The sequence below is a fragment of the Macaca nemestrina genome, chromosome 7 (genome assembly GCF_043159975.1).
Source record: "Macaca nemestrina isolate mMacNem1 chromosome 7, mMacNem.hap1, whole genome shotgun sequence".
Lineage (NCBI taxonomy): Eukaryota > Metazoa > Chordata > Mammalia > Primates > Cercopithecidae > Macaca > Macaca nemestrina.
In genome coordinates, this window is record NC_092131.1 from 37,054,481 (window position 1) to 37,069,034 (window position 14,554).

General features: G+C 42.0%; 1 protein-coding gene across 9 annotated transcripts in view; it reads right to left on the minus strand.

Annotated features, from left to right (window-relative positions):
- LOC105494311 (pecanex 1) overlaps positions 1 to 11,537 on the minus strand; it is a 209,971-nt gene extending 198,434 nt beyond the window's left edge. For 7 of the 9 annotated variants that reach the window (XM_011762638.3, XM_011762637.3, XM_011762633.3 and 4 more), the window contains exon 1: positions 11,385 to 11,537. In XM_011762638.3, the coding sequence (XP_011760940.1) occupies positions 11,385 to 11,537 (153 nt within the window). Of the gene's footprint in view, positions 1 to 231; positions 364 to 11,384 lie in introns of all 9 variants that reach the window. The other 2 variants (XM_011762636.2, XM_011762635.2) reach the window with 1 other exon arrangement.
- Positions 11,538 to 14,554: the final 3,017 nt, after the last annotated feature.

Sequence of the window (14,554 nt, forward strand, 5' to 3'; positions counted from 1 at the left end):
ACTGTTTTACAATTCTACCAAATAAAGCATCTCTTGGGGAGGACAAGCAGAGAAACCAGAAGAACCAGAATCAGTAGCTACTTATTCATCTATAGTATTTAGTAAAGTTCATCTATATGCTGAAGAAGTCAACAGCAGTCAACTCTATAGAATGTTTGTTGTAATCTTCTCTTCTCCATATTACTAGTCTGTGCTGTTCTCGCATTATTACTCTCAGGTGTCTCAACTCACCTGCCAAAAAATTCTTATCCCCGCCAGCTTTCCTCAGAGACACAGGAAAATCATTTGATTTAACTCAGATTAAGTAACAGAAGGAGGCACTCAGTCTCTTTCAACGAAACATTTCTGCTTGTCAGTTGCTTGCTGTGAAAATTAATTACAAAGAATAGGAAAAATCAGATCAAATTTCTTACACAATATATGTTAGTGCAGTAAACATCTTTAATTTGGACTAAAAAAGCTGAAATTTTAAAAATATTTTAAGAAAACTTCTGTCTACTGTCAAGGACAAAATATTACTGATACTTATTACTGAATGTTTTATCAAATAGTCCACTGAGTTGGGTGCAGTGGCTCATGCCTGTAACCCCAGTGACTCTGGAGGCTAAGGCAGAATGATCATTTGAGGCCAGGAGTTTGAGACCAGCCTGGGCAACACACCAAGACCCCCGCCTCAACAAAAAATTTTAAAAAGTAGCTAGGTGTAGTGGCACATGCCTGTAGTCCCAGCTACTCAGAAAGCTGAGACAGGAGGATCCATTGAGCCTATGAATTTGAAGCTGAAGGGAGTTATGATCACACCACTGTACTCCAGCCTGGGTGATGAACAAGACTTTGTTTAAAAAAAAAAAAAGAAAAAGAAAACCACCACCAGCACTCCACTGAACAAGAAATTGACAACAATAACACCCTGTTTTGGAAAAGTGTTGTTTGAGAGTGGGAAAACAAGTACTCTCAATACTGTTGACAGAGATTTAAATTAGCACTACCTTCCTAGAAGGCAATTTGGCGTTTTTAACCATCCTCCTCTGCAAAATGCAGGCGGATCGTATGTTGTTGCACTTAGCTTTACGGTGCTTCAAAGATATTGCATTTTGTACAAATTGAAAAGCGGTGACACCTCTGTGGAGCACATCTCTATCAGCACCATTTTTCCAACAGCATGTGCTCACTTTGTCTCTGTGTCACATTTTGGTGACTCTCTCAATATTTCATACTTTTTCATTATTATATCTGTTATAGTGATCTGTAATCAGTAATCTTTGATTTTACTATTTTAGAATTAAAATAGTATAAATTCTAAAATGAAATAGTAAAATCAGAGATCTGTTGATGGGAGCACCATCAACCTTGCCCATAGACGATGGCAAAGAGTGTTCAAGTGAAAGGAAAAATCACCTGTCTCTCACTTTAAATAAAAAGCTGGAAATGATTAAATTTAGTGAGAAAGGCACATCAAAAGCCAAGACAGGTAGAAAGCTAAGCCTCATGCACCAAAAGTCAAATTCTGAATGCAAAGGAAAAGTTCTTGAAGAATATTACAAGTGCTACTCCAGTGAACACACAAATAAATAACAAAGCAAAGCAGCCTTATAGCTGATATGGAGAAAGTTTAAGTGGTCTAAATAGAAGATCAAACCAGCCACAACTTTCCCTTTAGCCAAAAGCCTAATCCACAGCAAGGTCCCAACTCTCTTCAATTCTATGAAGACTAAGAGGTGAGGAAACTGAAGAAGAAAAGTTTGACTTAGCAGAAGTTAGTTCATAAGGTTAAAGAAAGCTGTTGCCATAACATAAAAGTTTACATGAGGCAGCAAGTGCTGATGTAGAAGCTGCAGCAAGTGATCCAGAAGATCTAGATAAGATCACTGATGGTGGCTACACCAAACAACAGATTTTTGGTGTAGATAAAACAACCTTCTGGAAGAATATGCCATCTAGGACTTTCATAGCCAGAGAAGGTAAGTCAATATCTGGCTTTAAAACTTCAAAAGACAGGCTGACTCTTTTGTTAGGGTCTAATGCAACTGGTGACTGTAAGTTAAAGTCAATGTTCATTGGCCGTTCCAAAAATCCAACAGCCCTTAAGAATTATTACAAATTTACTCTGCCTGTATTCTATAAATGGAACAACAAAGCCCAGAAGATATCAGATCTGTTTACAGCATGGTTTACTGAATATTTTAACCCCACCTTTGAGACCTACTGGTCTGAAAAAAAGATTCCTTTCAAAATACTACTGCTCCTTGACATGGTACCTAGTTATCCAAGAGCTCTGACAGAGACATAGAAGAAAATTAATGCTGTTTTCATGCCTGCTAACACAACATCTATTCTCCAGCCCCATGGATCAAGGGATAATTTTGACTATCAAGTCTCAGTATTTAAGAAATACATTTCATAAGGCTGTCAGACAGTGATTCCTCTGATGGATCTGAAGTAAACTGAGAACCTTCTGGAAAGGTCTCACCATTCCAGATGCCATTAAGAACATTCAGGATTCATGGGAGGTCAAAACATTAATACTGACAAGGTGTCTGGAAGAAGTTTATTCCAACCGTCGTGAATGACTTTGAGGGGTTTAAGACTTCAGTGGAGGAAGTCCCACAGATGTGGGGAAAATAGAGAACCAGAATTGGAAGCAGAGCCTGAAGATGTGACTGGATTGCTGTAATCTCATGATACAACTTGAATGGATGAGGAGTTGCTTCTTACGGGTGAGCAGTGAAAGTGATTTCCTGAGATCCAATTTGCTCCTGGTGACGATGCTGTGAACACTGTTGAAATGACAATAAAAGATCTAGAATATTACATCAACTTAGCTGACAAAGCAGTAACAGGATTTGAGACAGCAGACTCCAATTTTGAAAGAAGTTTTACTGTTGGTAAAATGCTATCAAGCAGCATTACATGTACAGATAAATCTTTCATGAAAAGAAGAGTCAATTCATGTTGCAAACTTCATTGTTGTCTTCTTTTAAGAAATTGCTGGGGCAATTCTTAGAATTGCTGCCACAGCAATTTCTTAAACCAACCTTCAAGAGTCACCCCCTGATCAGTCAGCAACACTTAGGCAAGACCCTCCACAGGCAAAAAGATGACAACTTGCCGAAGGTTCAGGTAATCCTTGGCATATTTTTAAGCAATAATGTATATTTTAATTAAGGTATATACACTGTATTTTTGACACAATGGTACCGCACACTTAACAGACTACAGCATGGTGTAAATATAACTTTTATATGCACTGGGAAACCACAAAATTTGTGACTCATTTTATTGCAATATTCACTTTATCACAGTGATCTGGAACCAAACTTGCAATATCTCCAAGGTACACCTGTACTCTCTTTCCCTGGCTCTTTTTTCGTCTTCATTTTACAACTCTGTCTTCCTTTACTGATTTCTAAATGCTGTTTAGGCCTTGGAATTCTGTCCAAGACCATTTTCTTTTTAATGAGATAAACTTTTTTCCCAGAAGATCTATGCTGGTAACTTGCAAGTAAATTTTACCCCAAATTTCTCTCCTGAACATTCCTCTTCAACACTCTGAATTCATGTTCTCCAATCTCAAAGATACTTTCAAAATTGTTCAACAATCCTACCATCCCTTGATAGTTCACTTTTCCACTCACCAAAAGTAAGAATAGCATGTCATATTTAGGGGATCTTCCTCAAATCTTAAATATCCGCCTCACTACTTCTTCTTTCACTCTCAGCAGAACACATTCACTGTCCTTTAATGAGATTACATAAATCATAAAAGATGAACCTCAACTTTTCCCATCAACTGTTTATCCCTTCCTCCATGAGCATTCGCATTCATCCTTGCCTCCTTCCTTCCTCCTCTGAGGAAAATCCTTTACCACATGTGCTTTCGGGACCACAATACTATTTTGTATTCCAGGAACCCTGCATTATCTACCCATTTCTCATTCTCATATTTATATTCTCTCTCAATATAAAGATTCACTCAATACTTGTAAAATGAGTATTTATCAAAGAATATAATCTAACAAGTCTATTTTTAGGAACTTATACAAAACACTAGTACAAATATTTAACTACAAGAATATTCACCCTACTGTTTTCTAAATAGCTAAAACCTGGAAATGACTTACATAACCAGTAAGAGGGAAATGATTAAACTGTAACACATATGATCTACTACAGAGCTATTAAAAAGCTACTTCCTCCCACCCATGGAAACACTCATAATTTAAAGTGAAAACTGGAGACTCGAAAACAGTATGAATTCTATGAGCCCATTTTTGTAAGCAAAGAAGTATTTAAAACTCCAAACATTATTTTGGTTACTAAAATGTTCCCCAGACAGGGGTGACGGAATTACCAATGGTTGTATTTTCTTTTTACTTACCTATAATTTCTGATTTAGACAAATAAATCAGAACAAAAAGATTTTTAAATTAAAACATGGTCTTATTTGAAAAGAGAAAGGGGTTTTGCGATTCAGTAAAGTTTTCCAATGTCTTTGAGTTCTGATAAAACCTATCCTCGTGTTGACATCTTTACATATAGTAGCCAAAAACTGGGAAAAGCCTAGCTGCTCATCTACATGGGAATGGATAAAGGTGAGCAAACTGTAGCACAGCCATACAAAGGAATATTACTCAGCAATAAAAAGGAACAACACTACTGATTCAACAGCATGCTTTAATCTCAACCACGTTATGCTGAGTGAAGGTGGCTTACACAAAGCATGTGCTACATGATTCCATTTATATGAAACTCTAGAACACGATAAACTAATATATAATGGAAAAAAGTCAGAACAAGGATGAGAGGACTGACTCAGAAGGTCAAGCAGAAACTATCTGGAGTGATGCTGATATTCTACAACATGCCAAGTCTACACTACGCAAATGTGTGCATTTATCAAAACTCACTGAATGGTTCGCTGAAGATTGTGCCTTTAGAACCCTACCTGACAATGTACCTGCTGAAGAGTTTAGGGGTGATTTGTATAGAAGTGTAACTTACTTTACATGCATCTCCCTAAAAAAGGGTGGACAGATAGAGAAATAAAACAGACAGAGACATAATATTTAAAAACACAGAATCCAGGTGGTGGGTACAATTTTCTCAACTTTCCTATATGTTTGAAAATTAATAAAATGTTGAAAACTTTAACTCTCAGTAAAGTCAGCTAGAGAAAGCAAATTACCTGATTGAATCTGTGTATTCAAAGGCTGGGAAAAAAAAAGAAACTTTCCTAGTTTTCTAATTACCAAATGATTTTATGATTTGCAGTAATTTTCAAGCAGGAGAAAACACTCCACCTTTATGTAACAAAAGACAGAACATTTTATAAATCGACTGCTTTTTTTGTAAATTAATAAACTTTTCTATAAATTGACAAATATGGCTGCTTTCTTGGAGACCTCATTTGTCTTTTTTCTTTTAGATTCAGCAAGGTACATGTACAAGTTTGTCACATAGGCATATTAAGTGATGCTGAGGTTTGGCTTCTAATGATGCTGTCACCCAAGTAGTGAACACAGTAGCCAACGGATAGTTTTTCAACCCTTGCCCACTACCTGCTTTTGGAATCCCCAGTATTTATTGTTCCCTTCTGTGTATCTGTGGGTACCCAAATGTTTAACTCCCACTTATAAGTGAGAACATATGGTAGATGGTTTTCTGTGTAAACCATCTTTGGACAGTGTACCCTTAATTTATTATAGGTAATATAATGGATAAGAGTTGTATCTGTGCCATGACCAGTTATGGAAATAATTAGATTCACCTTGATCCTAAATATTGAAACTACTGGTAAAAGGCACAGGCTGTAGATTTAAACAGCCCATCCACTAGTCATTAACCTTTCCCTAAAGGATGCAGAAAATAATACTTAAAAATCATATGTACAATTGCTAATTTATAGCACAGTAACTTTTCTAGCTTGATCTAAACTTTTAGAGAAATATAAATTTTAAAATATGAAAATCCCTGTTTTAGTCATCTTAACTAAATCTTGTTTAAAATGATCTTTAAATACTTTTAAATTGGGGGGAAGAAAATGACCTGAGAGCTTTAGAGTAATCCTCACTAATAAAAGATACATCATTCTAAAGATGATAAAGATCAGTTACAGAAAACAATGAAGACAACCAGGAAGAAAATGTTGAAACCTTTATAAATTTTGTTAATGATTTAGTCTGAATATAATCTCTTCACAGATTTATGTGGTATATATTACTGTATATATCATGTATGTATGTATAACTGCACAGTTGTATGCACAAGAAGCCATATGTGCTGCACTTTCAATGATTTGTTTTTCAAGGGTCATTTTGTATTTGATTTTTCAGTAATTTTATATTTGATTTTTGTCTTAGAGACTGACACTGAACCTAACCCCTAAGTAAGCAGCTCCACCATATAATACAGCCTACCACAGTCCTCCCTCCACCTCCAACTATTCTACGTCAGTTAACAAGTCTAAAAAAGCTTCACATGTAAAAAAAAAATTCATTCAACAAGTACTTCTTCAGATCCTAATATGAGCCAAGCAGTCATGCAGACACTTGATAAACACTGATGAGTAAATCAGACCTGGCCCCTGCCCTCATGGAACTTACAAGGTATGACAGTGGAAGGTGTTAGAGCGGGCAAACAAGTAAACAAACAAAAAATACATGTCTGTGGTAAGTGCTATGGAAGAAAGTTATGGGACGGAATGATGAAAAAAAAGAGACGGAACCTCTTTATGGCTATCAGGCTCGGCCTCTGTGAGGGGATAATACGGAAGTCCAGCCCTAAAGATTAAGTAGCAGCCAGCTTTAAAAAGAGCAAGAGGGAAGAGTGTCCTTTCAGAAGGCACAATACGTGCAGAGGTCTCACAGGAGGAAAAGGCTCCGTGGGCTAAAGTAACAGAAAGAAGGCCAGTGTGACTACACCACAGTGGGAAAACTGCACAAACTGTAAACAAAGGCAGAATAAGCTCTGGTGAGGGCCTGATAAAGATTCTGGATTTTTTTCTAAGTGCCGAAGAAAATCTTTAGAGAATATTTCAAAGAATGACACAGATTTATGTCATTTACTCTGAGCAGAAAGGGGTAAGATCTGCTCAAAAGCAAGGGGTGGGGGTAAGCAACTAGATACAAGACAGTGCCATTAACTAACATGACAGAGTGAGGAAAAACGTTCTGTGGCAGTGTTGTTTACGGGGGAAATCAGAAGCTTTTGGGCATGATACTTTTGAGATGTCTGTGAGACAGCCAAGAGGTATGTTGAGTAGCAGCTGGATGTCAGTCAGGGGCTGGGAGTTAGGAATATTCATCAAGTTATTTAAACTTACCTAGAGTGTTTATAAAATACAAATCAATAGGTCATACTCCAGATCTACTGAATAAGAAAGGGCTTGCACATCATTAACATTGCCAAGTGATTCCAATGTCAACTGGAGTCTGGGAACCACTAACTTAATAAATTTTGATTTTTTTTTTTTTTTCAGGCAGAGTCTTGCTCTGTCGCCCAGGCTGGAGTGCAGTGGCGCAATCTTGGCTCACTGCAAGCTCCGCCTCCCGGGTTCACGCCATTCTCCTGCCTGCCACCATACCCAGCTAATTTTTTGTATTTTTTTTTAATAGAGACAAGGTTTCACCGTGTTAGCCAGGATGGTCTCGATCTCCTGACCTCGTGATCCGCCCACCTCAGCCTCCCAAAGTGCTGGGATTACAGGCGTGAGCCACTGCGCCTGGACATAAATTTTAATGTTCTATTTCATCACCTAGGGATATACTGCTTTATAGAGGAAAATAATATATTGAGCAATATGTTATGAAAATGATTTGACTTAATAATCCAGAGCTATTTAGTCTCCTCCAGTCATACAGCATCATAGAGGAAACACTTCCAAACAGCCATTTTTTCAAATGACATTTACTGAAGGCCATTCTGAAGGTAAACAATTTCTTCTATTTCATAAATATTTTCTTGCAAAACACCCACGAAATATCTCACAAATGAGTAAATCACGGTTCAGAAAGGTGGAGTCTTGCCTACAGGACACACAATCAATAACAAAGCCAAGATTCAAAAATCAAGACACTAATTCCAATTTGCTTTCCACCGTACAAAAATGCCACCCACCCCCTAAAGCTCATCATCTGTGACATGTACAAAAGTAACTGTAACTAGATAAAAAAAGAATGAGTACCTTAAGGGAAACAGACAGGACAATCAGAATTAAGAAGCAAAATTTTTTTCTCTATTTTCACTACTTAAAATATGTTTAACTAGTTGATATATATATAGAGAGAGAGAGTCCACCTTTCAAATATCCACAAACGCTCCTAAATAGACACCAAAAGTGTTTGAATCCTATACAAAAAGTCCTAAGACTTTCCTAACTCAATGTACGATCTCTCCACAGATTTAGGCACTTTTTTGGGAGGAATAAATAAAAGGCAGCCTGTACAGTGACTTTGCCTTCAGAAAGCTCTGTGTAAATCCCAGCTGACGACTTGCCTACTAACAGTAAAACCTCATGAGGTCACGGGGTTAAAGAACCTATAAATATACTTTTAAAACAGTCATTATCACTTATAGTTATTATTGTAAGAGCATGCAAATAATAATCTATGGCTGTCTGAGATTTCAACACAAAATGTTCGATTTTGCCTTATTTTTGGTATATACTTCAAACTGTCTACCTTTTACTAGTATGTTTCCTAAAATGTTTACAAATCCTCTGTCCTGACCACCCCTGGTCTAGGATTCATCTCCTGACTATAAGATCAGGGTCCCTCTTTACTTACCCTTTCCTAGCAGTTCTAACAGTTGTTCTAACAGAAACAACTCATTAGCCCCAGGCTAGATTTTAAGTTCCTTGAAAGCAGAAGCTGTGTCTTGTCCACTTCTCAATCATTCATAGGAGTACTACCATGTGCTTTACACTCATCTAGGTCCTAAAAATACAGCAGTGAACGAAACTAAGTTCCTGCCCTCTCAGAGCTTATATTCTAATAAGATAAGAAAGACATAAAAACAAATAAATAGATATCAGTTAGGAATAAACACCATACTATTTTAAAAGGTGGGCTACAGAGTGTTGTGAGAGCCAGGAAAGTTGCTATTTTACACAAGCTATCAAAGAAAGCCTCACATATACGAGAACCTGCAAAAAGTGGAGCAGCCACACAGGTATCTGGAAAAGAGGAGTCATCCAGAGAGGGAAAAGCAAGCGCAAAGGCGCTGAAGCAGGAACATACTTCTCGGCAAGAAGAGTAAGGCGGCAAATGTGTGTGTGGTTGTGAGAATAGAGACACATGAGAGGGCAGGCTCTGAGAGCAGAATGACATGATCTGGAAGAATCACAGAGGCTTCTGTGTGGAGAATAAAGAACAAAAGCATTGAACCTCATTAGAGAACTGCAATAATCCAGGAGAGAGAACGGTGACGAACCAAGGGAATGATGGCAGCCGTGATGATGATGGTGGTGGTGAGAGGAGGAGGAGAAGGAGGAGGAGTCTAGTTAGGTTTTGAAGATAGAGCCCACAAGGTTTGCTGATGAACTGAATGTGAAGAAAGAAAATAATGAGAGTTTTTAAAAGGTTTAGGAAGAGTGGGACTGCCATTAATTGAGATAAGGAAGTCAGAAGCAATCTCAGAAAGTGTCTAGTACATAGTAGACACTCAAATATTTGAGAATTCAGTTTAACTGAACTCCCAAAATGAAGGAAATAAACTCACTGTATTGGTTTCCATTTGCTCTAATATTCTTTCAGCAACATTTGCTAATTACACAAAGAGACTTAACCATGACCACACAGTTTACTGCAAGTGTTAACAAAGAAATCTTATACTGGACCCAGAAACTAATCCTTACCTCTCAAAAATCATTTTCAGTTTTAAATCTGCAATTCTTCTGGACATAACAGATACCTGCTTTGAAAATGCTGTGACAGTCTGAGGATTCTTACACCCAAAGTAATTAACCCGTTCATTAATGATGTCATATTCCTGGAAGGTATAGTAGTGCAAATAGAACTCCCTAGGCCAGAATTAATTGAAAATTATAACACTTCACGATAAATGTTCAGAATGCAACAAGACTGAACAAGTCCCCCTAATAAAATAAGCCACAAGCCATCAGCATTTCTTAATTGCTTTTTTTTTAACCTCAAACAATAAGTCCCTTCAAAACAATTTCAAGGAAAAATGTGAATCTGCTTGAGAATGTGAAATTTAGCACATCTTCCCCCAAGCAATTTTCCTGCCAATTAGTGAAACTGAGCTTCACTTAGGGAAGAATTGGGTGTCCTCACCTTTTGCACTTCTCATAGTGGTACTACGGGATTTTCTAACTCAGCACCCTGTCTCTAGCTCCACGAAGAACCTCAAAGTTAGCAGAAATATATTCAAACGAATTCTCCTAAAATAAAAAGCTCGGATCCTTTCCTCCCCTCTGACTACTTTAAAATTTTGTAAGAAGCTTTAAGTATCATCTCTGTCCACAAGAGTTTCCCTAACGCCCCACCCTAACCTAAAGTGCTTTAAAAACTGTGCTTAACAACTTTCAATGTCGCTTTAAAAACAGAGATGATTCAGAGAAGCTGATCGCACCGAATTCAGCAACAGGCAGTACTCTCCCTATTCCTATCCGCCAAAGGCCTTGAACCAACCCAAACAAATTCGCTGAAAGGCCAGCCAGATTCCCCGTATCTCCCCGCTCCCTCCCCCAGGGAGGCCAGGAAGCACCACGGCCACCAACCCCCGGGCTGAACAGAAAAGATCCGCTGCGAAGCACAACAACGGTTTTTTAGAGGCAGGAAGGTTCCGAGCTGGGTTTTCAGTCACCACCCAGGACCCCTGGAGGACGACCCCCACACGCACTCAGAGCAGAGCAGCACGGTCCCCCGCGCTCCGCACGCGGATTAGCGGCGAGGCGGCGGGCGGCCTCTCCCGGGAGCCCCGGGCGAGGGCCGCGGCGGGGGCGGGCAGTGCCCGGTGCCCAAGGAACCCAGCGAGCCAAGGATGGATGCGGCGTCCCCTAAAGGCGCAGAGCGCTCGGCGCCTGCCACACAGCCCCACGGGCGGTGGGCCCCGACGGGGAAGGCCTAGCCGAGTGGCCGTGGGAGGAAACCCCAAGAAGGGGCCTAGGACGCTGCCGCTTCCCAATGAGCGGGCGGGGGCAGCCGGCGCGAGCTGCCGTGGGCTCGTTGCTCGTGTCACCGCCGAAACCGGGGAAGCCCCGAAGAGAGGAGTGGGAGCACGCAGCGCGGGCGGGGGAGCCTCACACCGAGCGGGTGGCGGCCCCCAGGGGACGAGACCCCGAGGAAGAGGAAGAGGGCGCGACCCCAGCAACGCCCCACCGGTTCGCGGGGAAGGAGCCACCCGCTCCCCGCCCCCACACTCACCATGTAGAGGGTGAAGGGCAGGCCCAGCAGAAAGAGCCACAGGTAGAGGTGCAGCGCGTTCACGAAGGTGGCCTGGTGCGGGTCGTAGTACCAGCCCCCGCTGAGCGCGGCCCACACCCCCTGTCGGAGGATCTGCAGCGTCTGCGACCCCATCCCCACCCGGCGCCGCCGCCGCCGCCGCCGCCGCCGTCCCCGCCCCGGCCCCAGCTCGGCCTCGATCGCCGGAGCCTGCAGCTGCCCCGTCTATCCCCCTCCGGAGCTCCGGGAGAGCGAGCCGGCGCCTCGGCGGTCGCTGGTGCTGCTGCAGGAGGAGGAGGCAGCGAACGAGGAGGAGGAGACCCGGGAGGAGGAGGCGGCGAGCGGCGGGGCGGAGGACGGCGGAGAGGAGGAGACCGGCCTCCGGAGTGCCGCCGCCATCTTGTCTCCTAACACCCGGAGCCGCGGCCCGGCCCCCGCCACCCGCGGCCCGCCAGCGCCCCCGCTGCCGCCGCCGCGACCCCCGCCGGCCGCCAGCCTTGGGCCCGGCAGAGAAGGAGGCCCGGCGCCCGGGAGCGACGGAGAGGAAGCCGCGCCCCCTCCAGCTCCTCCTCTCCGCTCCCTCCGCCCCCTGGGACGGCTACCCGCGGGTGCGCGCCGCGCCTGGGCCGCCGCGGGCGCCTCCTGCTGACGTCCGGGGGAAGCGCGCGACAACGCGGCACGGGGCCGGGGCCCCGGGGACTGCGGAGGTGCGGAGACGCGGCTGGCAGGTCCAGGGGACCCCATTCTGCCCGTGGTAGACTCCCTGGCAAGTTCACCTACCAGTCTCTAACCGGGGTCTTTCCGACTTCGAAACTAACAAACCTTGACTCCAGAAAAGCGTCCCGCCTGTCATTTATGATGTTTATGAAAGACCTAGGAACAACTGAAGCTAACCACCTGAGATACTGAAGGCCTGGAAGAATACTGAAGGCTGATGACACTGTTGAAAAGTCATAAACGCACCCAAGTTCAGCAAGAACTGTGTTGGCCTGTGTGTGAGGAAAAAATAGCCACTTCCAGATTGGGAGAATGTACTACTTCCAAAGACGAGTTAATAGAAGTGGCACAGAACATGGAAGTACGGAGTGGACAGGTTACCATTTGAACGCGGTGATTGTATTTTTAAATGTGCTGTAACTAGCAGCCATTTTTATCAATGGGCCAATCTCAACAGGGTTGAAAAAGATTAACTGTGACTCCACCCCAAATTACAACAGGGTCTTGTAGGTCTCTTTTTATAGCTGTGAAAACGGAATCATTCTTGGCTCTGTGTAATGTTTACAAGGCGTGTCTGATCTCATTGAATAAAATTTTCTAAAAAAGAGTTTGAAGTTTGAGTTTATTGAAGTTTGGCTTTTATAGCAATAAAAGTACTCTGTATTCCCAGATTCAAGTTGCTATAATTAATGAGGGAAACAAGAGCCAAAGGAAATTGGTGATATTTTAAGAAGAGTAATGAAAAACCGTTACAATACCTCCCAGTGCCATACCACTTTATAGTTGCTCAAACACTGTCACACCCACTTCATTCAGACCTCAGGACAACCCTTTGAGGGCAGCATAGCAACTATTGTTATTTTATGGATGAGAAAACCTGTAAACTCAAGTAAGTGATTGTCCAAATGCTTATGGCCACTTATTGCTCATAAGCAGTAAGTGGTTGAGAACTCTAAAACCAGCAGTCGTGCTAACTGCATGTACTGAACTTTGGAAGTTCATTTCTCAAGGCTCTCCACCTTGTTGTCCATTTCAGGTAAAAGTTTGAACTGATTAAGAACAGCTCAGCACCTTCTGGTTATCTGTGACCAGCTTACATATATGACCAGTTGTCGTCAAAGTGCAAATTCTTAGGGCACCACTCCATAGAAACTCTGTGGGGTGGGACCAAGCAATCTGTTTTCACAAGTCCTCTGGAGGATTCTAATGTACCTTACCACTGTAGTACACCACACCGTCCCTAGCCTTGATTTGTTTATGTCCTTATAACCACGAAGCCATTGAGTTCCAGTAAGATACCTTGAAATTGAGAGATGTGAGTAAACACTGGACAAAATATACTTTAAAATATATTTGTATATCTGAAACCAAAATTATGATTAAATAATGCAATTTTACAATTAAAATAGTGGCCTTGAAGCTGGTGTCATAGATACCAGCTATTGTCAAGTTTTCATTTGTTTTCCCTAAAGGAGACAGGAAAGCTCTCTGGGAAGGTTTTGGAAGTAATCCCAACCTTTCCAACACAAAGAAAGATGTAAACAAGGACAAAATTCCAATACCACATCAGTTTCCACAACAGCAAAGATCCGCTATGGTTTAATATAAAAGGATTAACTGTAATGAGGGTGAGGTGGATGGGGAGAAATGGAAACTAGAACCAGATTACATCCATGGAATCGGAGGCCAACCCAGCTGGTGTGATAAACGTTCAGCCAGAATGCGGTATCTGGAGGATATGGAACCGGCAGCAGGCCAGGAAGGCAGCCGGCATCAGGCCTGTTAAACAGAGAATGTGGGTGTTGTAAGCCAATGGACAGCTGGAACACATAGCTTTGGAAAACCCAGGAGCGGGCAAAAATTGGGAAATCATGGCAAGCCTTGAGAAAGTGTGTTGCTTATAGCAAGGCCCCAGCTTCAGTGCTGGGGTTTTCTAGGTCTGCCCTTTAGTTTCTACAGGGAACTGATGAAAACAGATAGAATTCAGATCCTTGAGCTACTGAGATCCTTCACTGAAGGCCCAAGTTTGAGGACTCAACAGGACAAAACAAATATTCAAAGGCTGGATTTTGGGGGACAGAGTGAGACTTACAAACAAAGCAGGAGCCTGATACCTAGAACTAGGACCAAATTTCACACTGAGCATGGTTGCCTTATGTTGAAGTCCCAGAGTGTCAATATAAAGCTCTAGTTGCCCTCCAAAATGACTGGGATGGATCCCAGAACCTAGAGGTGGGAGTCACATGGCAATAGCCACTGGGTGAAAAGGGGTTAGCAGGACTGGCAGGCCCAGAGAGTAGAAAAGGCAGTTAGAGACTACATCTTTCAGCTCTGGACTGGTAGAGGCATTTTAGAAAAATACTAATTAACTGACTTAGGGAGTAGCAATTGAAAGTATCCAGTGAAAAAACTGACTTTTCCAAATGACTGACTCA